The 26,728-nt window shown below is 51.7% G+C and overlaps 2 protein-coding genes across 2 annotated transcripts; one reads left to right on the top strand and one right to left on the bottom strand.

Moving 5' to 3' along the window:
• Nucleotides 1-9,572: 9,572 nt before the first annotated feature.
• LOC110318025 lies at nt 9,573-11,336 on the bottom strand. Its single transcript, XM_021192790.1, has 4 exons — nt 11,328-11,336; nt 10,553-10,584; nt 10,231-10,299; nt 9,573-10,020 (listed from the first exon to the last, which is right to left on the bottom strand). The coding sequence occupies exons 1-4, from the start codon at nt 11,334-11,336 to the stop codon at nt 9,735-9,737; spliced, it is 396 nt and encodes a 131-aa protein (XP_021048449.1). The 3' UTR covers nt 9,573-9,734.
• A 279-nt stretch (nt 11,337-11,615) lies between these two features.
• On the top strand, nt 11,616-14,637 carry Nkx2-2 (NK2 homeobox 2). The gene is made up of 2 exons (XM_021194241.1): nt 11,616-12,257; nt 13,159-14,637. Exons 1-2 carry the CDS (start codon nt 11,999-12,001, stop codon nt 13,719-13,721), a joined length of 822 nt encoding a protein of 273 aa, XP_021049900.1. The 5' UTR covers nt 11,616-11,998; the 3' UTR covers nt 13,722-14,637.
• Nucleotides 14,638-26,728: the final 12,091 nt, after the last annotated feature.

The raw sequence follows: 26,728 nt of genomic DNA, 5'->3' as shown, positions 1-26,728 counted from the left end.
AAGGGAAGGAAAGGAAAGGAAAGGAAAGGAAAGGAAAGGAAAGGAAAGGAAAGGAAAGGAAAGGAAAGGAAAGGAAAGGAAAGGAAAGGAAAGGAAAAAAGACAATTGTGCAGCTATGTGTGATGGTGTGATTCCAACAGGAAGCTCAAATCCAGCCTGGGCTACATCGGACAGACTATGTCTCAAGAAGAAACAAAACCCACAGACCCAAGCAGCCAGCCAGATAGTAATACCATGGTTCTCTCAGTAAGAAATGTTTGCTTTTCCAGGCATTGAGTTGTTACATGGCCAGTCCCACCAAGGAAGAGTGCCTTGTGTGAGAAACATGAATGTCCAGAGAGGCTCTCATGGAGGTGAGATCTGAGAAAGATTCTTAAGGAAGGCCAGAAAGCATCCACTTACAGCAGATGTACCTGCAAAAGTCAAGGACACACAACTGGTGAACGTTTACGTATAAATTCCAAGAACTGCTCCCTCCCAGAGAAGAACCATATGAGGTCTCAGAACTGATACTTCAAGGAACTTTGTGGGAAAGAACTTCTCCAGTATGAAAGTTCTGTGAAGTTCAAGTCCTTGGATCAGATAAGAACATTTCCAAAATAATAACAGCATTAGAAAGTTTGGTGGTAGTTCATGCCTTTAATCCCAGCACTCAGGAGGCAGAGGCAGGATGCTTTCTATGAACTGAAGGCCAGCCTGGTCTACAGAGTGAGTTCTGGGATGGCCATAGCTACACAAAGAAGCCCTGTTTTAAGGGGAGGAGGTGAAGCAGGGGAAAGGTATCAGGGCTTGGTGAGTCCCGCACAGGTCCGGGGTGCTTAGTGAGGCCAGGTTTTGCCATGGGTTTCGGAAGAAGCACAGGATCCTTGAGGAGATACAATGAAGCAGCTGTGTTTCATCTTCAGTTTGGCCCTCTTTACATCCTTTCTGCATCGAATTCTAACAATTACCTGGGTGATGCATTTGCTGTTTCTAAATGGGGTTTGCCACCATGGGGATGAGATGAAGCCTGCCTGGTAAACTTGGTGCTTCATGTTTCTCAGGCTGACTTCTTCACTGAGCCCAACAAATACCAAGTTCTTAAGTCCCCCTGTACATCTCAGAACATAGCCTCATAGATGTCTGTGATACCAGTGGGGGAGTCTTATCACAGTCCATGTCCATCCCTGTAAGACAACTAATGTAAAGGCCTCCCATCAACTCCTTTTGTCTAATGTTGGACAGTCAGCAGGAAGTTCACCCAAAGAAAACAAACTCCTGAAGGTGGTGAAAAACCAAAGATTCTATATTTCAGTTTTTAAATATAAATAATAACTTCAAATCCAAGGAGACTGACTACATCTCTGTGGTACAGTGCTGGCCTTGTTCGTGCAAGACCTAGATTAAACCCTCAGAAATGATTTAATTAATTTAATTTTAATTTTTACCAATTTTCTAATCTCAACCATCCCTGAAGGCCTGAAGATCCATTTAGATTTTTCTAGAGTAACTAAAGATTTCAGGATAGTCTGCTAAGGTGTTATGCATGTCTGTGTCCAGATGGGTTTTCTAGCTCCCTTGTGACCTGTCGAGTGCCCCGCCCCCCCCCAGATTCACATATTCATTCTTTCTTTCCCTCCCACTTCTTTTCAATAGCATCATTTCCCGCCCCTAAGAGCCACATAAGGACAGTTATCCAGGGAACGCAATGGAGGGGTACCTTGTAATAGTGAAGCCAGATGTTTATGTTTTTCCCTGCAGTAGGGTAACATTTTTCATCTCTTATTTTCTGTGGCCAGGAGGACGATGCCATTCAGGGAACCCCAGGTGTTTTGAAGATGAGAAGGAAGGTAGGAGGCCTGGCTCAGTGCTTATTAACCACAGAGTGAGCTGGGTTCACTTCAAGAAAGAATCAAATAATGGCCAGGAGAGACGATGACTCTTAATGAATTCATGTGAGGGAAGTGTGAGGTGACCAGTTTGGGGACATGCAGTCTGCAAACTGCTTTCTGAAGGAGAAAAGCAAGGCAATTGTTTTCTATTATGGTCCAATAGTACAATATATCCTTGCTTTCCTGAGGCACATGCGGCTGGCTGGGTTTCTCATGCAGCTGCTGGTGTGGCTTCCTAGGAGGGCCTTAGCTGCCTTTACTTTAAATACAGCCTGGGCTTGAGACACTGCAGTCCATGAGGAAGGAGTCACGGTTCTCTCTCCAGGTGAGCTACCCCTTCCTAAGCTTCCTGATTCCCACTCCCCAATCAATTTCTCCCTAGAGGGTCTGGAACCCCTCACACTTACTCCACCTAGGTGAGAGAGAGAGGGCAAACCCAGGTTTCCTGGACCACACCTAGGTGCCATGGACTTTCTGGAAGGGAGAGAGAGGGGGAGAGAGAGGGAGAGAGAGAGAGAGAGAGAGAGAGAGAGAGAGAGAGAGAGAGAGAGAGAAAGAAACAGCCTCCCAGAATTGAGGGATGGGGAGGGGGATGAGAGAGGAAACAGAAGCGGGTCTGAAGAGGGGTGGGGAGTGAGATTGACTAATCCTGCACAGGTGGCACCTTGGCACAAATACTTCCTGGGCTGCAGAGCTGAACACCTTTCCCGGGAAGACACACACCCCTCAATCTGGGCTGGGTAGTGCACCAGGAGAGGAGACTGAGGCGGAGGCCAGAGGTCTGTGACCTCCTACGAAGTGCTATCTGCCTTGGACTCGCGTATCTAGAGTAAATGCGCTTTCACACATAAATAACGTGCCACATCTGGCCCTTTGGTTTTATGGCGTCTTAGCGACCAAGCAATTTATAGATGGCGACCTTGTTAACCAGCAGCCAGGGCTCGCCAGGAGCTACACCGCGCCGGGCACTGATGGGCGTAGAGAAGGGGGGTCGAGTGCAAGGAAAGACTGTGGGCCTGGGTCTCCAGCTCAGAGGGACGCCACGGAGAAATCCCACCTCGGATTGGGGGAGAAGGGGCCACGGCAGGGTGGAAGGTGGAAACCCCCTCCCTCTCAAGCCGGCCATGTGGCAGCTGAAAGAGCCATCGAAGCCCAAGTGTGTTTGCGCTCATACCCAATTTATTACCGCTGAACATATGGCCAATATTTTGACTCACGTCAGTCGGGCTAGAAAAACAAACAGAGCGCTGCGCGGGGGAGCGGCCCCTCCGCGGAGGCTGCGGCTGCCGCGGGGCCGGGAGCGGGCGAGTAAGCGCGGCTGGAACCCCAGCCCAAAGCTGGGATGAGGGCGCTCGCCCGCAACGCCACAACCGGGGCTCCCCAGCGGCAGGCCGAAGTACCCGAGGCCGGGAACAGCAAGCTAGCCGAGGCGGGACCGCGCCGCCGCACTCCAGGTGAGCCTCCTGCTCGCGCGCGTCCTGCATGCATGCTTGCTCCCGGGGGCGCCCGCAGCGGCGGTCTAGAGGCCACCGGGCTGCAGAAGGAGCCGGGAGCCCAGAGCTCCCCCCGACCTCCCACTGCCAGGACACACTGTCGGTTCTCCTGGGGCTGACCGGCGCTGGGGTCGGTCTTTGCTACCGCCGGGACGCGATCTCATCCCGGGCAGGGACCTCGCTACGCCTAGAGGACCAAGCCTCTGAACAGCTCGGCGACGCTCTCGCCCATCTCTAGACTTGAGACATGGCTCTGTCCCTGAGTCACGGAGTCGGGAAGCAGCAGGTGGGCAGATCCAGGCATCTTAAGCCCTCCAAGGACTTGGCTGGTCACCAGGGGAAGGAGGCCTCGAGAAGGGACAGCCTCCTCCCTCTGGTCGCATCTGTCGTTGAGAAAAGTTTTACCTGCCACAGACTCCAGGTGTTCCCGCAGCGGCACCAGACAGCACGTGGGGCTGCCATGGGGGCTGGGGGTAGCTGGGCCGCTGCGGGAGTCCCCCCCAGCTCCGTGGGCAGGACCGGCGCCCACAACCACCCCCGCCTGCGTCGAGCCCTGCTGACCCTCGAGCCCCGCCCGGGAGGCCTGCGGTAGGGGGAAGGGCGCAGCGGGAGGGGGCGTCCCGGGAGGTGGAGAACTAGATAAAGGCGGGTGTTGAAACGCCGCGGAGCTGCCCCCGCAGCGCGGGGAGTGGGAGGCGGAGCGGGCGCGCCCGGCGCCTCGCAAGCCTCCTCCCCACCCCCCGGGGGCTCTTGGACTTTTCTGGCTGCAGTAGGGAAGGACGCGCCGCGGCCCCCACCTTTAAGGGGTGAGTCGCCTGGTGTGCGCCGCTGGTGACTCACGATTCAGCTTGGTAAGCAGAGGCCAAAATCCCAAGGAATTTGGAGAAGGTTCTTTCTGGGGCGGAACTGGCACTCGAGTGGCTCCGGGAGCCGTAAGGAGCTGGAGGGTGAGCGGCGGGAATCAGATTCCAAGGACCCACAGGGCTGGGGGCTGGAGCCATAGACGGTGATCGCCGGGGAGGCGATGAAAACCTGCTGCTTGAAACGTTAGTGTCTCCTGGGCCTCACCGGGCTCTGGACAGTTCTCATTTGTGACAGTAGAGATCGCCAGAGGATCAGAAATGAACCTTGGTGGGGCCTGTTAAAGTCAGGGTGTCTTCTGGAAGACCCCTCCACTGAGCCTATCATACCCTCCCCTCCCCAGCACGCAGACTCACAAACAGGCTTTTCTATGCCTCTCGCTCCTTCTCCTCTTTGGAGGCACTTGGAATGGAGAGGGGACGTTGCTTCCTGGAAAACCTTTGGTGCCAGGTTGAAGGGATAAGACAGAGACTCGGACGCCCCTGCTCAGTGCTCTTGTGAGGGAGGCCCCCGCGGGTGTGTGTCTGTCTTTGCCTGCACTTAGCTCCGACTGAGAGCTTGCCTTCCTCTCGCTCGAGTGACTGCGTTGCCCATCAGCCCGCTTGGTCTGGCTTGAAGTGCTGAATGCTAACGGGTTAGGAGAAGCGGCTTGGCTCCCAAAGTCTGTGGTAATGATTCTGTCACGTGTTAAGGAGTAAATTCAGATTAGAAAGTGCTCTCAACGCCTTGCTTCCCTGAGAAACCCGAATCTCCCGCACTGGAATCACCTTTATCAAGGGAAGGTCGGGTTTGGCTGGAAGAACGTTCCTGAAGGCAACAGTGATGACGCGTAATCTCATTGTGCCATATTTAATCATTAGAGCTGTGCTAACGAATAAAGGAAAGGGGTTCGCCCGCGGGGACGTGTCGTTTGGTTTCCTAATAAGCGATGATAATGGGTTGGCTGGAACAAGGCTCCTTTGGCCCGAGGGGAGCTTAAAGCTATGTTTTTAAAGAAAATATTGGAGGGAGGCCCGTTCCATTTTGTAGTCTGCCCGCAGCCACATTTCGTGTTCAATTTAACATCCATGAAAGTTAAACGGCTTTTCTCGCCTCTTAGTTTATTGGATGCATTTTCAAAGATCTCATTAAAGTGCATTTATCAAAGTCCTAACATATACCCTCGGGGTCTTATGCCCACACAATAAAGCTGATTAATACAAGAAATCCCAATTTCTATGACAATTTACATCTTAGGGAAATACTCCCTTTGGTGGGGGCAGATAATTGGTAAAGTGTTATATATTTTGCCTCGAAAAAGAAAGGGGGGACTGCATCTCTTAACTGTCTTTCTCCTGCAGTCACATTTACCTGCTTGGGGACATCAGGCTGTAGGTCTCATGACTAGGTCTGATCATTTTTCACTGGTTATCAGCCACTCTGTGGGGAAGGGTATTTCCTACAACATAACTGGAGCTCAATTCCTGGGCTTGGAAAACTTATTGACCTCTCCCTTTTGATGACTTAGGGGACTCTGTCTGGTTAGTACCCTTCATCCTCCCTTTCCTGCTGTTAAAGAATTAATGCCATGGTATGTGCCAAAGACAGGAAAGAAGGAAGGGAGGAAGGAAGGGAGGAAGAAAGAGAAGGAGGGAGGGAGGGAGGGAAGGAAGGAAGGAAGGAAGGAAGGAAGGAAGGAAGGAAGGAAGGAAGGAGAGAAAAAACTCACCTTAAGCTTGAACCCACAGTAGACTGTTTTCAGCCAGCCAGCCTCCACGACTGGCCCATCTGCTCTAGCGAAGGTACATGCCAACCAACTGAAGGTAGAGCTGATTTTCCACAATCCCCCCCAACTCCCATCTTCATTTTCTGGGTTTGGAAGGGAGCTGGGTGGTACTCCTGGGCCACAATGCCAGAATTTCTTTCTCGTGGGATGGCAGAGCTGACACCCCAACCTCTTGCAACCCCAGCTCTTGTCAAAAACCTTCTTGGGGCCTGTATTGGAGGATGCCTTTAAAAAAAAAAAAAAAAAAAAAAAAAGATGGTCTTTATGACCGCTCACAGGAATCAGGATGGGAGCCATTTTCCATGCCCCTCTATTTAGAGTGCATACCACTCTCTGCCTCCAACCAGAGATAAAATAAACCTTTCTCCTCCGACAAAACCTTTGTGTGGACGCCGTTAATCCTCGCTGGAACAGGAAGGTGCGCCGCTTTGTTTCGGGAGTGAAAGAAGACAAATGCTTGCACCTTAGCACTATCCAGACAATAAACTAATCCACTTGAAGGTTGTTATCTGAGATGGGGTGTGCGAGAGCTCAGCCACATACTCTACCAGCAAGGGGGGGGGGGTCTTTTCAGCCTCTTTTATTCCAGAAAGAAAAGAAGGAAGAGAAAAAGAAGAAAAAGAAAGGAAGAAAATAATAAAAGAAATGAAGTCAAACAAATAGTGTTCCAAATAAAGCGAAGAGATCTTGTATTTTTCATGATTGGAAGTGCTTTGTAGGTGTGGAGGACGAGGGTGCCCAAGGATAGCTGAAGCTTTGGGCTCTTCAAGGTCGCCTGCTCCCTTTGGACCCGACGCTCAAGATTTCCTCACTCTCATCCCCGCCCCTAAGACTTCATTTGTCTTTCCTTCCTCTGAAGAACGCACCTACCCAGCAAACGTTCACCAGCTGAAAGGGGAATGTGAACTCAAAAATTCCAAGAGGCCAACCAGCCGAGGTGGGGGAGTAGGGGTAGAACGCCAAGCAGGGACGGCTGTTTGATCCACAGGTACACGGAGGCACGTGCCAAAAGACGGAAAGTGCCAAAGCCTCTTTGGACTTTCCCAAACTACCGTTCTTCCTTAACAAGTCTTCCGGAGTTTAGAACTCACGCCCTCCCAACAGGGGGCGTAAAGCCAACGAGCGGAAAAGTGAGAGGCCCTGAAAGCAGGTCGCAGGTAGGCGGTCTCTTGCTCCTGAGCGCGGAAAAGGGCACTTGTGTTTGAGCTACCTGGAAAGTAAACAGGTAAACACAGGCCGACTTAGAGGGCCACTTGTCCTGGAGTGGGGCCACTTAGCCTGTGTACATTCTCTCCCCTTCTGGGCCTCCAGCGATTGTTCAGCTCGGCGGCCGTGCTCTCCAGCCCCCTGAGCGAGTGCTTCAGTCTGCTCCAGGGCTCAACAACACAAGTCAGATGAGCCCTCAGCCCCGAGGCCTCTGAGCCCCCAAACATCCCAAAGAAGGTTCTTCTGTAGCTTCCAGGGAGAGGGGGGCCTTCCTCTTGTCGCCAGCTGGTAACTCACCGCGCCTCTTCTAAGGGTTGGGAGAATGAGACCCTGAAGATAAAGCCCAAGGGTGCTGCAGGAGCAGGGCTCCGGATGTCAGGTTGACCCAGGAGAAGTGCCAAACAGGTCTCTCTCTAGCCCAGGGTAGCTCCGTGTAGAACTTTAGTGCCCACTTCAACTCCCTAAGTTTGCAACATCAGGAGAAGGCGCACTAGAACGAGACTCAGAGGGCCGACCTACCACTACTACAGCTGAGCCCAAACACAAACTTGGAGGCACTCAAAACGCTGTCTCCTCCTGGCCTCAACACAGAGCTTGGAAAAAGCTTACTAAAGAATTCTGCGTGGACAAGACTAGCGCAGGTCCTCGCAGAGTTGAAACCGGTGCCATCACAAGCAGGCACTCAAATATCCTGAATTGGCAGAATTAATATGACGGCGAGGCATTGATACCAGACTCTTCTAAGAGGGAAGGGGCACGCGACTGAGTCCTCTCATCCTGTTGGATATGTAGGATTTCGCCACGAAGATGGTCCAAAGGCCCAGCTGTGACTCTCTTTGGGAGGCCTTTTGGGTGTCCTTAGAATACAACTGCTTGTTTAATTTGGTTAGAAATTCCTTTGCCTCTAACCCGTCCATTCTTTTGACCCCAAGCCCAGCCCGCGAAGTCTGGAGGACGCTGGAGCTCTGTCTAGGCCAGAGAGTAGTCCCCTACCCCCAGCTGTGCCTGTGCAGGCCTTTCCACGTCTGCCAGCTACCCCTGAGGGACTTGCATTTTATGATCTTCTAACAAGCCCGGCTTCTCCCCCTCAATTACGAGCATCCCAGCGGGTTTCCTACGTCTTTTCAATTGCAAATGTTAACGCTTTGGAAGCAGATGAGGAAACCCCAGGGGCCACGGAAGGGTGGCAAACAGAACTCCCCGGGTCCCCAAGGAAAAGACCGAATGAGCGAGTCTTGCTTTGCCGCTGAAGGCAAGGCCTGAGTTTCCCTTGCCCTCCTAGTCTAGCTGCCCAGTGCCCCCAGACCTTAAACTGGCTTAAGAGGTGAGGGTGGAGCGGGACAAGAGCCAGGTGGCTTCCTGAGTTCGCAGGGGAAGGATGGGTCCTCGGGCAATCTAGAAAAGGAGCCTGTGGGCTGAGCTGCCTTCTGGTTCGCTTTCCTTGAGACCCAGGAGTAGGTGTCCTGACAGCCCCGGCCTCTGTGAACTTGTGCTACCTCAGTGAACTGGGGCTGTGGGGCGTCTGTCTCAAAGCACCCAAGCAAGTACTCCATCCCCACCATTAATTCCCAGAATTCCCTGAAGAAAACAAACAATTCTGTGGTGCAGTTTGCTGGGAAGGGGGCATGGTCAATAACCACTGACGGCTTCTAAGAAGAAAGGCCCACTCTGCCTAGGAAATGCCAGAGTGTAAAGCTGGCAAAGTGCTAGGTAGTCTAACAAGGAAATGGGCAAGGGTCTAGGTGGCTCCCAGAGGAACACCCACATCAAAGACTTAAAGGTGACTCTGACATGGTAACAAGTGACCCCTTTTCCACCCATTTCAAGAATTGGCCTGGTCCAACCAAACAGTGCTCTGGCCCCACATCCCACCTCCCATAGAGGCTCCCCTGATCCTCAAAGAAGTCCCCTCCTCTAAAACGGAGAAGGGGGAGGAACAAAGGGAGAATTTTTTTTTCTTGCAATGCTTGAGTTGAGAAACTATTTCTCCCCCAGTATTTATTTAGCCACCGAGTAACAATGGTGTAGCAAGCCCATCCTGCCCCTGGATCCAAATCCCCCCCCACACGCACACACACTTCTGGAAAGCTGACTTTCCCCCCTCCCACCCTGCCGGCCAGAGAGCCCCAGCCTGAAAAGGAGGGAGAGGCAACAGGCTCTAAAGCTGAGAAAGAAGCTGGAAAAACAGAAGGGGGAAGACAGAGAAAGTAATGAGTCTTAGGACCACATTTCAAACCAGATACTAATTCTTGCAAGGGGAAAAAGGAGGAAGAAAGGAGAAAAGAAAAGCAGGAGAAAGAGGAATGGGGAACGTCGACATGAAGGGGTTTCCTTAATATTGTGGACGGATTCAGAAATGAATGAAGAGATAGTCCATTGAAAAGGGTTGAATGCCATGACAACTAGGGACAACCTTAGATTTATTCCAAACAGTTAGGACACATTGAAAGAGAGCGTCAATCATGTATTATTTCGCCACTGAAATAAATGCAAAAACCGGGCCTGGACAAAGGCTTCCAACGGGAGCGGGACATTTGTCTACATTTCCCTCATTGTCCGCAGCTTAGCAATCGGTTTGTATTTGTGTTTGCCCGGGTCCGACCACCCAGGACGCGCCGACGTGGGGCTCGCTCCAACCTGGGCCATTGTCACCCACGTCACATACTGGGGGCGAGGCAGAGAGAGGGTTGCAGAAAGCCGCTGAGCAGCTCGGAGTGAGGCGCTGTCACAAGGCTCTAGAAACCCGGGGTGGTGGGGGCGCGCCGCGGCCCAAGCAGCTGTGAGCTTGGAGGACTCGGCGCCTGAGCGCTCTGCTTCGCCTGGACTCAGGCAACCCAAACAAGGACAGTTAGAGAGAAAAATGAAAAGAACCAAGTCTGTTCCTTTCTGCCCTCTCCGCCCCGCAGGCTAAACCCACTCGTACCTCCTAAATTTAAATAGAATGAAGGGTGTGTAAGATACAGCGTTTTCCTTCCCATCTTACAGAAGTTCAGTTCCCAGGTTTGAAAGAGGTTGTTGGAAAGTTCACACTAACCTAAAGCCAACTGGAAGCCTGGAGCATGCTTTTCCAGCGCACTCCCGGAGGAGAACAAAACTGGAGAAACTAAAACATTTGCACGAAAGAAGCAAACATAAAGACATCGCAGCAACATCCGCTAGACCTTCGACCTCTTCTCCGTGGCTTTCTGGGTCTTCACCCGGATCGGAGGCGCGCGTGCACACACACACACACACACACACACACACATACACACACACAATACCGCCTCTCTTTCTTCCCGCCGCTCCACCTTTAGCTGAAGGTTGGGAGGGTAGAGGGCCTGGCAGGCTAGGATAATAAAATGGTAGCAGGGTACCCAGGCTCTTCCTTTCGCCAGCTGGAAATAAGCTGAGGCCAAAGGCGCTAGGGCGCAGGTCCGAACCCTGCCACAGCTAGAGCGGCAGGCTCCCGCCCCTCCCTTCTCTAGACCGCCCGCAGAGCAGAAAGTGAAGGGCTAGTCTTCTTCCTCCGCTAGGAAATTGGGGGCTGGGATGGGGGGGTGTAAATGAGTCTTTAGCAAATAAAAGGCGGCCGGAGGGGGGTGGTCCTCAGTGGTAGCTCTGGCATGTCCAAGCCTATTCCTCTCCTGGGTTTCCAGCTCTTTCGCGGTTAACTAGAATCAATTACTTGACTTGTCATTTCTAGTACTCATCCTTAAGCTTCAACCAAAATATTGACCTAGGAGGCTTACAGAAGTTGGGCTCTTGCCATTTGAACCGGATCTTGTTTAGGGAACCACCAGCGATGGGAAGGAGAGATTTCAGCGACTCAGCCTTCACCCCCTCCCCCTTTTCCAAAGGCACCACAAATCGCTAATTTTCTGGCTAGCTGGGGGGGCTGAAGGGGGGTGGCTTGTGCACGGGGCGTGGAGAGGTAGAAACCTGTGAATGTTAAAAAGGATTCTTTGCCCCCCTCCTTTCTGTTTTGTTTTCTTTCTCACCCCACCCACCCACCCCTTCCTTAAGATGCAATTTGTTAAACCGGCTCTTTCAAGTGTGTGGACTCGCGAGCGACGCGGTGGTCCTTTGTATGTAAATACTGAGGGAGAAAAAAAAAGCTCTCCCCATCTTTGCAATTAATTGACACGTTACACCTCTCATCTCGCTCTAGAGGGCCGTTGGCTGGGAGCGCAGAGCTCCCCAAAACCCACAATTTCACATCTGCAAATACTGTCTTCATCCACTTGACTCCCAAGACCCGCCCACACGTGGCCAACCTTTGCGGTTTTAATGTCTCTTCCCCCCCTTTTTTTTCACCCCTCTCTCGCTCCCTCGATCCCCTCCCTCTTTTCCTCCCTCCCTCTTTCTCCCCCTCCCCCCTCCCCAGGTTCGTGAGTGGAGCCCAGCCTTATATGGACTGATCGCTCAGGCAATGGCCCATTTTTTCCTCGCCACCAGCCGCCACCGCGCGCGGAGCGGCCGCCGGAGCCGGAGCTGACGGCACCTTGGCACCTCTCCTGGAGTTACAAACTGAGGCCGCGCGGCGCTGGGCGCGCAGGCCGCCAGTCACAGCCTACATTTCTGCGTGCTTTCCGAGAAGAGAGAGGCGCCGGGTGGGCTTTATTATTTTTCCCCTTTCCCTTTTACCCCCACAGTGTCCTCTCATTTTAAATAATAATTATCCCAATAATTAAAGCCCATCCCCCATCCCTACCCCCATTCCTTTCCTTAACCCCCCTCCCCCGCCCGCTGGGGCTGGGGAGAGCCACGAATTGACCAAGTGAGGCTACAACTTTGTGGCATAAATTGCGGGGTCCGGAACCATGTCGCTGACCAACACAAAGACGGGGTTTTCAGTCAAGGACATCTTGGACCTTCCGGACACCAACGATGAAGACGGCTCGGTGGCCGAAGGGCCAGAGGAGGAGAGCGAAGGGCCGGAGCCCGCCAAGAGGGCCGGGCCGCTGGGGCAGGGCGCCCTGGACGCTGTGCAGAGCCTGCCCCTTAAGAGCCCTTTCTACGACAGCAGCGACAACCCCTACACTCGCTGGCTGGCCAGCACCGAGGGCCTCCAATACTCCCGTAAGTAGCGAAACTTGGCCATAACGGCTGTGGCTGCCTCCATTGCTGAGACAGTAACCCGGGTGGACGCTGGGAGTTTTAGGGGAAGAAGCCATTTAATGTCCAAGTCCCACCCCGGATCCCTAGATTTTGAAACATTTGCTTAGTATGCCCTTTTCCCTCCTCGATAGACATCCCTTCCCAGTCCCTGATGTCATATATTTTCTACGGGAGAAATTAAAGCAAAGGACAAGAGAGACGCTTTCTAAGAGCTGGTTAGAGATGTCAACCGGACTTATGGCTCTGGCCGGAGTACCCTGGACTCAGATGGCCCAGAGGACTTGACTTTGCTCTCTGGAACAGGGATCCCTGGTCAGGGTCCGGCTAGCAGTAGAGGGTGGAGGGGGCTTGGGGTATGATAGCTCGTCCCTGCCCCTGCATGATTGTAAAAGAAAAAGAAAAACTATGTGGTGCGCGCGGCGGCGGGTGTGTGTGTCCGTCCAGAAAGCCCGAAAGCAAAAGCGAAAGCCCCCCAAACCTGCTTTACCCCGCCAAACCCATCAATGCTGGGATTGTGAGGTTTCCCTTTTAAAAATCTGCCCACGTCTCTCCAAAGAGGAAACGGTTTAAGGGGGCCAGAGCCCTTAACCCTCAATGACCGTCCACACTCTGCTTCGCACTAAATTCTCCTGAATAGTGGGAACCCCTAGAAACTTATGCCTCAGAGCCCCCGCTGCGCAGACTCTCCTCTGAACCCTAGCGGACCCCTACGGCTTCCTTGGGCGGGGATGGTTGCAAAGGCAGCGGGTCTGGGCTGGTCCAGCGGGCCAAGGGCCCACGGAAGATCCCTGGGACTCCGGGTGACCCAGGTGGCACTTGGCCTCCAGCCGCCTGATGCGCTTCTCTTCCCCCCTCCTCCCAGTGCACGGGCTGGCGGCCAGCGCTCCCCCCCAAGACTCGAGCTCCAAGTCCCCAGAGCCCTCGGCTGACGAGTCACCGGACAATGACAAGGAGACCCAGGGCGGCGGGGGGGACGCAGGCAAGAAGCGGAAGCGCCGAGTGCTTTTCTCCAAAGCGCAGACCTACGAGCTGGAGCGGCGCTTCCGGCAGCAGAGGTACCTGTCGGCGCCCGAGCGCGAGCACCTGGCCAGCCTCATCCGTCTCACGCCGACGCAGGTCAAGATCTGGTTCCAGAACCATCGCTACAAGATGAAACGTGCTCGGGCCGAGAAAGGTATGGAGGTGACGCCTCTGCCCTCGCCACGCCGCGTGGCAGTGCCGGTCTTGGTCAGGGACGGCAAACCGTGCCACGCACTCAAAGCCCAGGACCTGGCAGCCGCCACCTTCCAGGCAGGCATCCCCTTTTCCGCCTACAGCGCGCAGTCGCTGCAGCACATGCAGTACAACGCCCAGTACAGCTCCGCCAGCACCCCCCAGTACCCGACAGCACACCCCCTGGTTCAGGCCCAGCAGTGGACTTGGTGAGCGCCGCCCCTCCAAGACTGGAGGCCTTAGGCCCTGGCCCCACCCCAGCGGCGCCGGTGGCAAGGAGGACTCGATCCTTACCACGGTTGTTATTATTATTATTATAATTATTATTATAGAGTCGAGTCGGATTCTCGACTCAGTTGAGGAGGCACCGGGAGGTTGCCTGTGCCTCCCCAGTGGCAGATTCCATCGACTCTGCCCCATCGCTCTCCCCTTTGAACTTTTGGAGAGGATAGAACTCTAAGCCGTGTTTACAGAATGTTTGTGCAGCTTCGCTTCTTTGCCTCTCTCTCCCTAAGGGGACCAAACCATCCCAACGTTAACGTTGTCACTTGAAAAGAGAAAGGACCAGCCAGCCCCCACCCCCACCCCACCCAACCCCCGCACTGCTTTCGTGAATTTTGTAAACTATGTTTGTGTGAGTAGCGATATTGTCAGCCTTCTAAAGCAAGTGGAGAACACTTTAAAATATAGAGGATTTCTTTTTTATAAGAAAATGCTAAATATTTATGGCCATGTACACGTTCTGACAACTGGTGGCAAATTTCGCTCTTCGTTGTAAATATCGCTAGTGATCGTTGCCAAATGACGTTCTGGATGGGCCTGTATCCCCATCGGGCCTGCCTCTCTTTGTCGTTTGTTTTCGGTGGGTTATGTTTGAGTTGCATCGGGTTTTTTTTTTAAATTTTTATTTTATTTTTAATTTGTTCAGTGCAAACATTTTTCAAGTATGAAAAAGGAAAATATGTGTAGGGAACGCACCCCCCCCCGGCCCCCTTTTCCGTCTCCTGAGCCTCGGAGCTTGGAACTCAGCAGTTCCACGTGGTTCCCCAAGAGCGCCGGGCGCTGAAAGCTTTCGATTTTTTTAAATAAGAATTTTAATAAAAATCCTGTGTTTAAAAAACAAACAAACAAACATAAAAACAAGCCCAGTTCTTGAGTTTGTTACTTTCCCTCCCGGCCGGGTTGGAAGGGGCGGTCAACCTTAAATCTGGACCCTAGGGCTGGCTGTATTCTGGGCTAGTAGTGCTAGGCTAGTTTCCTCTCCCAGCCCAGTGGCCCCGGGGTTACCCAGACTGTGGAGGAGCGCACGGGATAGGCCTCAGGCGGGCTGACCCAACGACCCAACCGAGTCAGTGCAGGACCAGAGCAGCTTGGCCTTCAGCCTGCTAGTCAGTGGTCCAAAGTCCTTGTTAGCCCTGGCGCTCTCCGGCTTCTGTGCGCTCTCTGAATCCCCAACAGGGGGAGGGAAAGTGACTTTGGGTAACGCCAAACAAGGAAAGCAAGCCCCCCTCACTCGCCCAAATCTATGAGTGGCTCCTTCAGCCTGAAAAGCTGTTGAAGCCACTACACTTGATGGCTATCACTTTGTTAAGTTTAATTTACCTCTGGCTAAGGGGACTGGGGGTGGGAGCGTCTGAGGTTGAGTCTGATGGCTTTTCTCTTTGCACCACTTTCTCAGTATCTGCGTACCAAGTTGAGGCCTAGTTGACCTCTTCAAGCCCTGAGCGCCGGGATGAAGGACGAGAGAGCTAACATTAAGGTTTCTGAGGCTTTGCCTGTCTCTAGAAACTGGTTGAGCCCTGGGCGCCGAACCAGATCTGGTGCCTTCCTCCAAACTGGTCATTCCTCCAAACTCTTTAGTCCCGGGAGCCAGGGAAGTAGAGCGACTGAGGATCCAAGGCAATGCAGTCTTCTCATTACTGATGCCCCATCTTGTCCATCCCTCTGGCCTGGAACCCGATCCTGTGGAGCTGGATAGTTCTTGGTTTCTTGGTCATGACTCTGGGTGAATGGTTAGAAAGTACAAGCTTGGGGTTGAGTGGCTGGAGTGCCACCAGGGCTCCGGTAGGAGGACAGGCACGCGCACACCGTCCACGGAGGTTGCAATCTTTCCTTCCTCCACTGCGAACTGAGCTTGTCGCTTGAGCCTGAAGCACTCATGGTCCTGCATCTCAGCGGGCACATGCCTTTCTATTCTGTCTCACCCGTGGCTTCGTGAGTCAGAGCCCAGCAATCTCTAAGATGCCAGGAGGTTGAAAGTCAGTCTATTTGGACCTAGTGTCTGTGGTCCTCCAAAGCCCCAGCGCTGAGGCTAGCAGGTAAGGAGGCAGCCGGCTGGGCAAGAGGAGTCATCCCCGATGATTCTCTCTCTCTCTTTCTCCCATCCAGTTGATGATCAGATTTAATTCAATATCTAAAGCAAACATGATTATCCTTGTGACTAAATTGGGACAACACACGCAGGGACGTGATTACACTATATTCTGCCTTGTGCACACACACCCCATCAGTGAGGGCAATGGGAGTCTTTCTAATACCCTCCCCAACAGGTCCTTTCCCATCAACCCTGGGAAGGGGACAGTTTTCCCTAAATACTGAAAAGTTTCCCTTTGTTCTACACACAAGCTTGGAAACTGTGGGGTTTTGTTTTGCTGTTTGTAAAAGCTAGAGAATTCACTGCCTATGTTTGCCGTGCAATACAAAAGGCAGATGCCCAACCTGCCCTGGAACCAATCGTTCACTATCCTTTAAGTGCAACTTCTCCCAAGCCCCAGGCCTCTGTGGTTGTCCGGAGGTCCATTGAGCAGCGCAGGAAGGCTGAGTGTTGGATGTTCAGGGATCAGGCTTTCTGCCACAAACATTCCATTCACAAGAGCTCACAGACCGGCACGGAAGTGTTAAGGCCCAAACTCTTGCAGGTTTCCACTGCCTGGCAGGTTGAGGCCCACAGGCCTGCACTCTCATTATGTCCGCTCAGGAGTCCCTGGAGGTGGGCCGTTCGCCTGCCCTTCTCTGTCCTCCGGTCCCCAAGGAGTCAATAAAAGGCCCGTGGAGCCCTGTGTGGCCCTAACCCTGGCGCCCTGGGAGCGCACCCCGCTCAGGGTCCGTTTCGGCAGTCTATCTTCGCCCAATCTACAGAGGGCCGCACAAAACCGCACAATGGGAAAGCTGGGAGCTGGAGATGTTAGAGGCGTGCATATTAAAAAGGGACAGAAAAAGGATCGTAGGGGACAGAGAGGGGAAGAGAGAGAAGCCCCCCCACCCCCACCCGCACCATTCAGCGCGCTTATCACGGGCAGTGAATCCCGGAGTCAGGCAGAAGTCTCCTTGGGGTTTTGTTGAGCCTGTCACTGGGTCCCTTTGTGATCCGCGGGCTCCATGCTGGATTCCATATGGCCAGCTGGGCCGAGGGAGCGCGAGGAGGGACCCGCACAAAACCCAAATTGTGTCCGGCTTTCAAACCCTGTATTGTTGTCTGTGAAAGGAAGACGCATTAAAAATTCGTGCTATATCTATTGGGGAGGAGGTTGGAGGAGGGGGAAAAAAGCCACCGTGTCTTTGATGGCTTCAGAGGGCGCTTGCCCCGACTAGGCCCCATGACACAGAGTCAGTCTCTCTCTCTCTCTCTCTCTCTCTCTCTCTCTCTCTCTCTCTCTCTCTCTCTCTCTCTCCCTCCCTCCCTCCCTCCACACACACACACACACACACACACACACACACACACACACACCCCACGGTTTGGTTTGGGACCCTGGTGCTCACTATATCTGAAATGACAGCTAGGCTCTGGTTGGGTGCCCCATGCTGAAGCCAGGCCTGGGGTGCTCAGGAACTAGTGGGTACTTTGCCTTTTCTAGGGCTTCTGGGCTTCGGGATATATGTGAACCATATATGTCCATGCACCCATGGACTGATGGTCAAAGGGACCTTCCACATACTTATGGAAAGATCCAAGAGAATAAGGAACCAGGGGACTGCTCAGCCCAGCTAAACTGTAGCCACAGTCAGTCATCAGGCACAGTCTTTCATCAGGCAGAATCACTTGATTACCAAAGGTAGCTAATGGGGTCCATCCTTACTACAGAGGTGCAACCATCTGGCGTCTTAGTGACAGGGAAAAACAGTTCAGAACCTTATCCCACAGCCTTCTCCCTTCATCTGAAGAGACCCCTTCCTTAGTTCTCAATGGCTTCTGCAGAGAGCAATGCTTAGAAAGAATGCCCCCGTGTGCCTTCCCTAAGCAGTCTGAGTTGGTTCTGAGAACAACCTCTACAAACACCACCCACATAAGCAACATATTTTCTAACCAAAAAGTGTATAAACTGCATTGTGAAAATAAAATAGAAACTGGATGTGTTTCTCTAGAGAAAGTGAGAGGATCGTGAGCGCCACTAAATTGATGAAAATGTCAAGTTACCTCAAATTCTGTCTCCTTTAGTGCTTTGAAATGCCATCATGCAGATAACTCCATAGAGTGAACACTCCCTTCTCAGTACTCTCCATTCCCACCAGGGAAATAACTTATTTTCCTTACCTATTGACTGTTGGGCTTAGTTGAGACCTGGCATGGATTTCTCCAGCCTTTTCAAGAGCCTGGTCATTGAAAAGCTAATCCAATATTTGCCAAGAGTAAGGACATTTCTCAAACGTATTTATTAGGGCTCATCGTTTAGTGATCACTTGGACTGAAGACAAGGGCCAGGCGTTAGGGTGCCCTAGCACCTTCCGGGGAGGGGTGGTTTCTCTCCACTTCGAACTTAGAAGCTGGGTGCAAACTTGTGGGATGCTGGCGTTCCCTTTCCAGTCTTAAGTGGCATTGGATTAGATATTGTGTTGGGTGGTATTTCAGGAAATATGTACTTGTGGCTTCCCGAGAGGCCAGGCACGGTGACACTCTAAACCTCATCGATATATCATCTTTTATCCAGGATCTGCAAATAAACCCTGATCCCCTCTGAGCATTATAGCTGCTGCTATCTCGCTAAGGAAGCGATCTGAGTTTTATTGCTTTTACCAACACCCCAATACACACACACACACACACACACACACACACACACACACGGAGTCTAGATTTTAAAAGCCTCTATTTTTTTTTCCCTCCCAGGACATCGTTATTAAAAGAGGTGAATAGGTCTCAGCGCCGCCATCAGAGCAAGTGTGGAAAAGCGGGCTTGCAAGAGAACATTTGCAACGCTCAGCGAACCACGTGGGGTGGGAAAAACCTAGAATTTTTCGTGTGCGGCCGCTAGGAGGCGCCCAAGCGCTTTTCTCTTTAAGTGACCTACTGAGTCCCTCTGTCCCTGAAACACACCCAGATGCAGTGCTACTCCCACAGGCCTCCTTCTGCCTGCTACCACGGGCAATCAGGCTCAAAACTAGAGTTAGTGTCTGACCATGAGAGCAGCTGTTCTATTTAGTCTTCCGGGTGGCCTGGCATCCTCAGGGGACGTCACCACTGACCATCCTGCTTATCCTAGGTTGTAATCCTCCTGTCCCTCCATTTCTGCGCTGCAATTTGCAGTCCCTACCCCCACAGACCTCAGCAAAGCGGTTCCGTGAGCCAGGAGTGTGCTGACCCTTAGGAATTCCCATGTGTAGCACTCAGGCGCCATTCCCATGATTCCGAACTGTCTCGGACCATTTTAGATGACAGCAGGGGAAGGTAGCTCAGTAAGAGTTTTTGGAGAGTCCAGAGAAATTCTGACTTCGGTCCAACCTTCCCCCCTTTTCGCGGGAGGTATTAGAACGAATAAACCATCTTTTGGCCAGCATGTAATTTGGCCTCCATATGCTCCTGTTCATCCCTCAAATCCAATTACGTTGTGGTGCATCTTACAGTCCAGAAAGGCTCCTTGATCAGAGCCTTTGCCTTGACACTGCATGCTATACAGTAGCGGGGTTTTACCACCAGGGGGACACGCCGCGTGGACGCTTGGGGGGTGGTGGTTAATGAGAGGCAGAAACACCCCATCCTGTAAAAGTATGCCAGCTCGGTGCCAATTCCTAAACTACACAGAGGCAGCGGTGTGGGGTGGGGAATCCAAAATGAAAAAGATACACGAGTCTGGATGCCTTCCATCTCTGCCCACAGCCTTTCCAAGAAGTGGGAGGGCTCCACAGTAGACTGGGAGCCCAGAAGATTATACTCCTCAGCATTTCCTCAATCATTGAAAGCCCCTGACCTCCCCTCAAACACTCAAACAAAACAAACAAACATGAAATCAATCCACCTCGGAGCTCCAGACACTGATCTTTTACTTTCTTAAACCAGCATTTCAAAACCGACGGATAGATGCCAGGATCGAGGCTGCGGTGCCCATAGTGTCCGCAGGGTGGCGCGATTGGATAAGAAAAGACTTTCAGGTTGGGAGACTGACTCAGGCCTGGGAACACAATCTGGACATCTGTGGATTTTAGGGATGTCTGGGTAAAGTACATTTACAGTAGGACTGCAATGCCAAAGAAAGAATTATAATTCTTTGGCTTGGCGCTTGTCCCTTGGAGTGTGATGAAAAGGCTGATGGCATTCAATCTTTTTCTTTCGTCTGTCTTGTGGATGTCAACTGTCTCTGTTATTGTCACCACCACAATCAAGGCATATTATTTTCCACCTCTCCAAAATGTTTCCTGTGCCAGGAAAATGTAATTTATTCTAATAAAAAATAACCTGACACTTGTTGGTAGTCAATTGGAAGCCATAGGAGGGATCTCTTTCTTCCTGTTTTTCTTTATCTGGGGTGATTTAGAGCCTTTCTTCATAAAGTGCTAAGAACCAGTGGCAGGTCTCTGATGTCACGACCGTCTACCACTTTTGAAGGCACCTCCCATGTTCTTCTCCTACATCAACGCGTCTGATATGAGCACTCAATTCAGTTTACATGTGAGACTGGGTTTCAGAGAGGTTACACTCCCAACACACATGAACCAAGAAAAACGCCCGGAGGGTGGAGGACCCAGCTTGGAGGCACTCCATGCCATTTCCTGTTGAAGACTGGGCAGGGCTGGGAAGAAAAGTTCCCTCCTGTTCTGCAGAATTATCTTGGAATCATCTACCAGGTTCCTGTTAGCAGCCACACACAGGTCCCAGAGTCCTGCAGAGATCATCTAGAACAAGTTCTCACACTCTGTTACTGGAGTTGTAGGGTAGGGGGGCAGATGGCCAGTCTGGACCAGTAAGTGTCCTGTGGAAATTGAAAAGGCTGGACTTCAGTCCCAAAAACGCAGAACCGAAATTTTAATAAACGGTATAAGGAGGGGCTGGGGGCTCTCTCCAAGGGGAGTGCCTTGAACTGTCTTGGCCCCATGACCTTCCATCTCATTGTCTTTGACACTAACCTCCTCCTCATTCCCAGAGTAACAGAAGTATCATGAACACAGACTTTTCGATGCCAGCAGGGTCTCCTCTCTTTAATTAAGCACTTATCTTTTATCTAGTGAGGTAATGAGAAAAGGTAGCATGTTCCTTGGGGTATAATTGTGCTGATCTTACATCAGAGGAATGGCCCCATCCATCCATGCTGAAATCCGGATCATATCTGTAGAACGGACACCAAAACCGGGAGCTAGGTCTGTAAGGAAGAGTTCTGCGGAGGCGCACCGGATACCCGAGAGTCCCGAGGTGCCTTTCAGAGGTCATTGGTGCACCCAGCCAGTGATCACATCCGCTCTTCCAGCCACAGGGCGAGCACTCTGGATGAGAACAGGTGTCTGCTGTATCCCAGGAGGGGAACGAATAGCTTCCCACTGCCAGTACCTCTAAGTCTGTGCCTTTAAAAGGAGCAAAGGGGGCTACCTCCAGGACAGGGGCCAGTGCCAAGAAGTTCATGGGTTCCAGCCGGTTGCAGGGACTGGTGTTAAATCAAAAGCCCAGCATCCTTGTCCCAGGTAGATGAGTGTGAGCCATGTGCCACAGAAGTCTGTGGTAGCGTGGATGCCAGCAGCCCTCAGAGACAGTCTGCTTATGTATAAACTCACACTCTTCCCGTCCCTGGCTCACTTCCTTATCTCCTCTACCCTCACTGTGGGCTTGATGCTGGCCTCGCAGAGGCCATTTGCTGGCTGTAACTCGTTGTCGCACATCGCCACATTCTCCTGCAGAGTGGGCATCCACCATATTTGTTAGAGGCTGGGTAGTCATGGAACAGTGACTCCAGGCCATGTGACGAGGGAAGTAGAGACAAGCTAGCCGTGGATTGTCTCTCTGATGTCCTGCACGTGAGCAGCCAGTCTTGTGCAGATGTAAAATGGGGAGGGGGGTCATGTTCCCTGGAAACCAGTGACCTGTTTGTTTTTTTCATCAGCTCCCAGCTTCTCCAGTGCCTTCAGCTCCTATACCTTTCTCCCAAGAGAGAGGCTGTGAGTGGGTCAGCAGGCACCTTCAGTCTGCAGAGCACTGCCCCCCCCACACACACTGGCTGTCAGTTCTGGGTCCAGAACGCCTGGTGTGCAAGTGACATCTCTCAAGACTGCTCTGGGTGGTCACTCTTGATAGCAACCAAAAAGCCAACTTCACTCCTCAGAAGAGCTGTGCACTCCAAATTAGTAGGAAGAAGAAGAAGAAGAAGAAGAAGAAGAAGAAGAAGAAGAAGAAGAAGAAGAAGAAGAAGAAGAAGAAGAAGAAGAAGAAGAAGAAGAAGAAGAAGAAGAAGAAGAAGAAGAAGAAGAAGAAGAAGAAGAAGAAGAAGAAGACTATGAGAAGACATAGAAAGGATGTGTTTACATTTTTTAAAGTATTTATTTTTATCTTATCTCTGCTAGTGTTTTGTCTGAATGTATGTTTGTGCACCATGTGCATGCCTGGTGCCCACAGAGATCAGAAGAGTTCTTCAAATATCCCTGGACCTGGAGTTGAGGATGCTTGTGATCCAATCCACCATGTAGATGCTGGGAACTGAATCTGGGTCCTCTGCAAGAGCAACAAGTGCTCCTAACCACTGGGCCATATCTCCAGCCCCTGGAAAGAGAAACTTTAATGAGGTAAGTTGGTTAAGACTGGTCCCATGGGCAGGAGGGAGCCCAGGAAAGACAGGAGTGGGGGTGGGGGGACATTATCTGCAAGCTTGGGAAGTGCCTTGGGAGACACTGACCCTCCTGGGACTTTGAGCTCAGACTTGCAGCCTCAGCAGAGTGATCAATCCTTCTCTTCCCCAAGGCGCCTGGTCTTCTTGCCCCCTCACCGACTATACGTGGGAGCTCCTGCAGATCCGCCCCCTCACCGACTATACGTGGGAGCTCCTGCAGATCCGCTCTGCCTGTGTATCTACCTTAGACTTTCTTGTGTTGTTTTTGTTTTAAAAATAGTTTTGTACTTATTCTTTGACAATTGTCTAACCTATCCAATAAGTTCTGGTCATATTTACACACACCTCGTTTCCCTCCCTCACCCCACCCCCCTTCCACTGACTTCAGAAACCTCCTCAGCACATCTCCAATTTACTTACATAGTTAAAAAAAAGAATTAAATAACCACCAAGTTTAGTTGGGGGGGGGCTTGTGGGATGTGGGATTATTTACTGGGCCATAGGCGACTTAGTACCTTAGTCTTTGCCTGCGCACTGTTTGTTGGAAAGGGAGAGGTGGTGGCCTGATGAGGGAAACATGGACTGAGACCCGCAGAGCACGGTTGTTTGTCTGTCTCTTCTGATTGCCTCCATATCCTCTCTTCCTCCATACCTGCTCTCCTACTTATCCCCTGGCCCCGTACATATCTTATTTCCTACATAATCTTTGGCACTTCCTCCATCTTCTCTCCTCCACCCTGTCTATTTGCCTCCTCCGTGTCCTCTCTCCTCCTCCATTTTCCTCTGGCCTCCCCCATGTCACTGGTCCCACTCCGTAGCCTCTCTTCTTCGTGCCCAAGGAACACATGCTCGTACTGCTGCCAGGCTCTCCTCTTCTCTCCAGAACTCCTACAGCACCAGGAAAGCCTACAGATTTGGGGACTCATTCAAGCACTTATGCTCCAAATTACCCACAGCTCCAAAATATCACGTGGAGAAAGTCCACTGTGGAAGCTTTTGCCCGCAACCTTAAGGCTTGCCAAGATAGAGGTGGACCGCTTCAGCTGCGGGGTGGGGGGTGAGGGGGCGGGGGTGGGGGAACGTGCTCTGAAATGCACAGTCAGTTACCTGCAGAGATCCAGTTTTGGGCTCTCTGCTAAGTACAGAATCTCTGCCCTCCACACTGTGAAGAACGTTCCTGAGCAGTGTGGCACCAATCGGTCTATGTGATTGGTCTGTAAGTCTGGAGACTTTGCCTGTGAGATTATAGAAGACTGGCAAAGTTAGGTCCAGCTTGAAACGATGTCCAGCCATTGGCTTCCATCCAACTGTGGGAATTCCCCACACCTTTCCTTTCCCCAGTGCTGGGATGCATCAGTGGACTTCAGGAGCAGTTGGATTCACACAGAAGCCTGTCAAACATCCCAGGACCTAGGATCACAGTCCACCCGGGTAGCTTGATTCCATGCCTTGGGAACAGGTGCCTTCAGCTTTCCTACCCGTATCCCCTGTTTCCTCCCCTGACTTGAAACAGCCGTTTCCCAAGTTCTCTGATGTCTTGTTCTTCCTTCTCAGTTCAGTGTTTCTCCACACCGATGGACTCTGGAGATATCAAGTTCGCACTGCTTTCAGTCATTCAGCTACCCTGCCCAAAGTCCGTGTAAGCCTAAGTATTCCATAGAATCACAGTGCTGGTTCCTAACACTGTACCTTCGGGGATTTCATGAAGAGGCTGCCGTGAGCCAACTGCAGAAGTCATGAGATGGAGGAAGAGGCTTCGGTGAGTCCCTACGTCTGCCAGCAGGTAGCTGTGTACTCCAGAGTCAAGTGTTCTCCTCAAACTCTCATGGTTTTGAAACAGGAAAGAATGGAATGGTGCCCACGGAAGCAGATTAAACTCTCAGTGGGAAAGCCTGGGGGCACAGGTGTCCCTGCTGGCTGGAGGGCAGGCTGCGCTGTCACACAACTGGGACATCCCCCTCCTGCTAGTTTACACATAGGTAAGTTTGGATAGGTTCTTGCCTCTCCAGGCCCCAAATCACAGTAAATTAATAAATTAATCACTTGGAGTTTCCTACAGGACAGATTCCACTTTTACAACTCTAAAATCCTGCCTTTATCCTGATCCTGCAAGGTGCTGTGGGGGAGTGTAGAGCCAGCCTTTGGGTCAAAGGCCTAGATGCAACTCCAGGTGTCTCATCAGGGAAAGCACCTGACCCCTGGAGAGAGGGGAGTCTGAGAGCTGGGCGGCTCTGCCTTGCTCTCAGTGACACAGTGACATCTGCCAGAGACACTGCATGAGTTACCCTGGCCACCCTCAGCACTAAGGAAAAGGTCACTGTCATGGATACTTTGAGAGCACAAGGACAAGAATCCTGTTCTGACAACAGAAGATGGTCACTGTCCAGGTGTAACTTTGGACAAGTTAGTTACTTGCACTCTGAACTAGTCCGCCTCTGGTTCACAAACAAAACCCAAAAGGCTCTGGGATGTAGTGGCTTGCACCTCGTATCCCAGCCCTCAGGAGACCGAGGCAGGAGGATTGTAAGTTCAAGACTGTCTTCCTTAGGGTTTCATTGCTGTGAAGACATCATGGCCAAGGCAATTCTTATAAAAGACGACATTTAATTGGGGCTGACTCACAGTGTCAGAGGTTCAGTCCACTATCATCATGGCAGGAAGCATGGCAGCGTGCAGAGAGCCTTGGTGCTGGAGCAGGAGCTAAGAGTTCTACAACCACAGGCAGCCAGGAGGAAGGAGCCTCTGTCTTCCTCAGGCAGCCAGAAGGAGGCTCTTCTCCACACTGGGCAGAGCCTGAGCACATGAGGAGACCTTAAAGCTCCCCCGCAGTGAAACACTTCCTCCAACAAGGCACTCTTCCCGTGAGCCAAGCACATTCAAACCACCACAAAGGCTAAGCTGGGCAGCGAGACCCTGGCTCAACAAACCGAAGGATAGACCTCCCCTCTGTGGCCAAGAATTGGGCGAGATGAAGGTGTGGGTAGGTCTAACATTTAGACAGAAGTTAGAACAGGAGGCAAAAGAGAAAGCCAGAGAAACTGGCCCAGACCAGACTCTCTTCTGCTTCATCTCCTTTTGCCAACTCAGGAGGGATCTAGAAAAGACACCCACTGGGAATGTCCTAGCTTCTCCTTAGAAGGCGTGATTTTGGAAGGCAGGGGTGCCTTCTACATTCGAGAAGCTATAGTATCGGAAGTCCCTGTGGGCTGCGTGCAGCATGGTGAAACAGTAGAACAGTGTTTGCCTGAGGCAGTGCATTAGTTTAATGGACACACGGGATGAGGGGCAAGAGATGGGCTGCCGCACTTGCTCTTAGATTAACCCTTCCCTTCTCGCCATTCATTCCTTTCTGTGGGCACAATGGCATTTCATGAAATCAGACATGATATCAGCAATAGGAGAAAATAATTTGACAAGGCAAATTGAAACACCACTCGATGCAGACATGCTTTTAAAGTTTCCCACCCTGATCTCATGCAATTAGACAAAGCAATTATGAACGCCATCGTCAAGCGCCCTTCCTAGCCCCGCTGATACAATGAAAAGCTCTAATGGAGACTTGGTCCCTCGGGCTGGAGAGGCAACCTGTGCGGGGGAGGGGGCTGGGGGTGGATGTTGAAACAATTACCACCACTGGGTTAATTAATCAAACGAGCAGACTTGATAAAAAAAAAAATCCATCTTGCAGCAAGAGCCCAGCATGTTCAAACGCAGGGGGTGCAAAATGTGGAAGGTGACTCCCACCCTACTGTGTCTCTCTTTTAATGATGGCAAAGTTGGAGACTGCTGCTCTGACCAAGCTCACCTGGAGGAGCTGAATGAATGGTTTCCTAGTGGTTGGAGGAGGGGCTGTGGTTCTGCTTTCATGGGAAAGAGCTCTTGCAGTGCAAATGTGAGGACCTGAGCATCCATCTAAAAAGTTGAGCATGAGCTACTAGTTGACAGAGAGAGAGAGAGAGAGAGAGAGAGAGAGAGAAAGAGAGAGAAATGTTAGCAGTAGCTTCAAGAAATACTTAAAATAAGACTAACCAAGGAAGTGAAAGATTCTACAATGAGTTTTAAGACACTGAAAACAGAAATTAAAAAGATACAGAGCCGGGCGTGGTGGCACACACCTTTAATCCCAGCACTTGGGAGGCAGAGGCAGGCAGATTTCTGAGTTCGAGGCCAGCCTGGTCTACAAAGTGAGTTCCAGGA

The sequence above is a fragment of the Mus pahari genome, chromosome 3 (assembly GCF_900095145.1).
Source record: "Mus pahari chromosome 3, PAHARI_EIJ_v1.1, whole genome shotgun sequence".
Lineage (NCBI taxonomy): Eukaryota > Metazoa > Chordata > Mammalia > Rodentia > Muridae > Mus > Mus pahari.
This window is presented reverse-complemented; position numbering and strand designations above follow the sequence as displayed.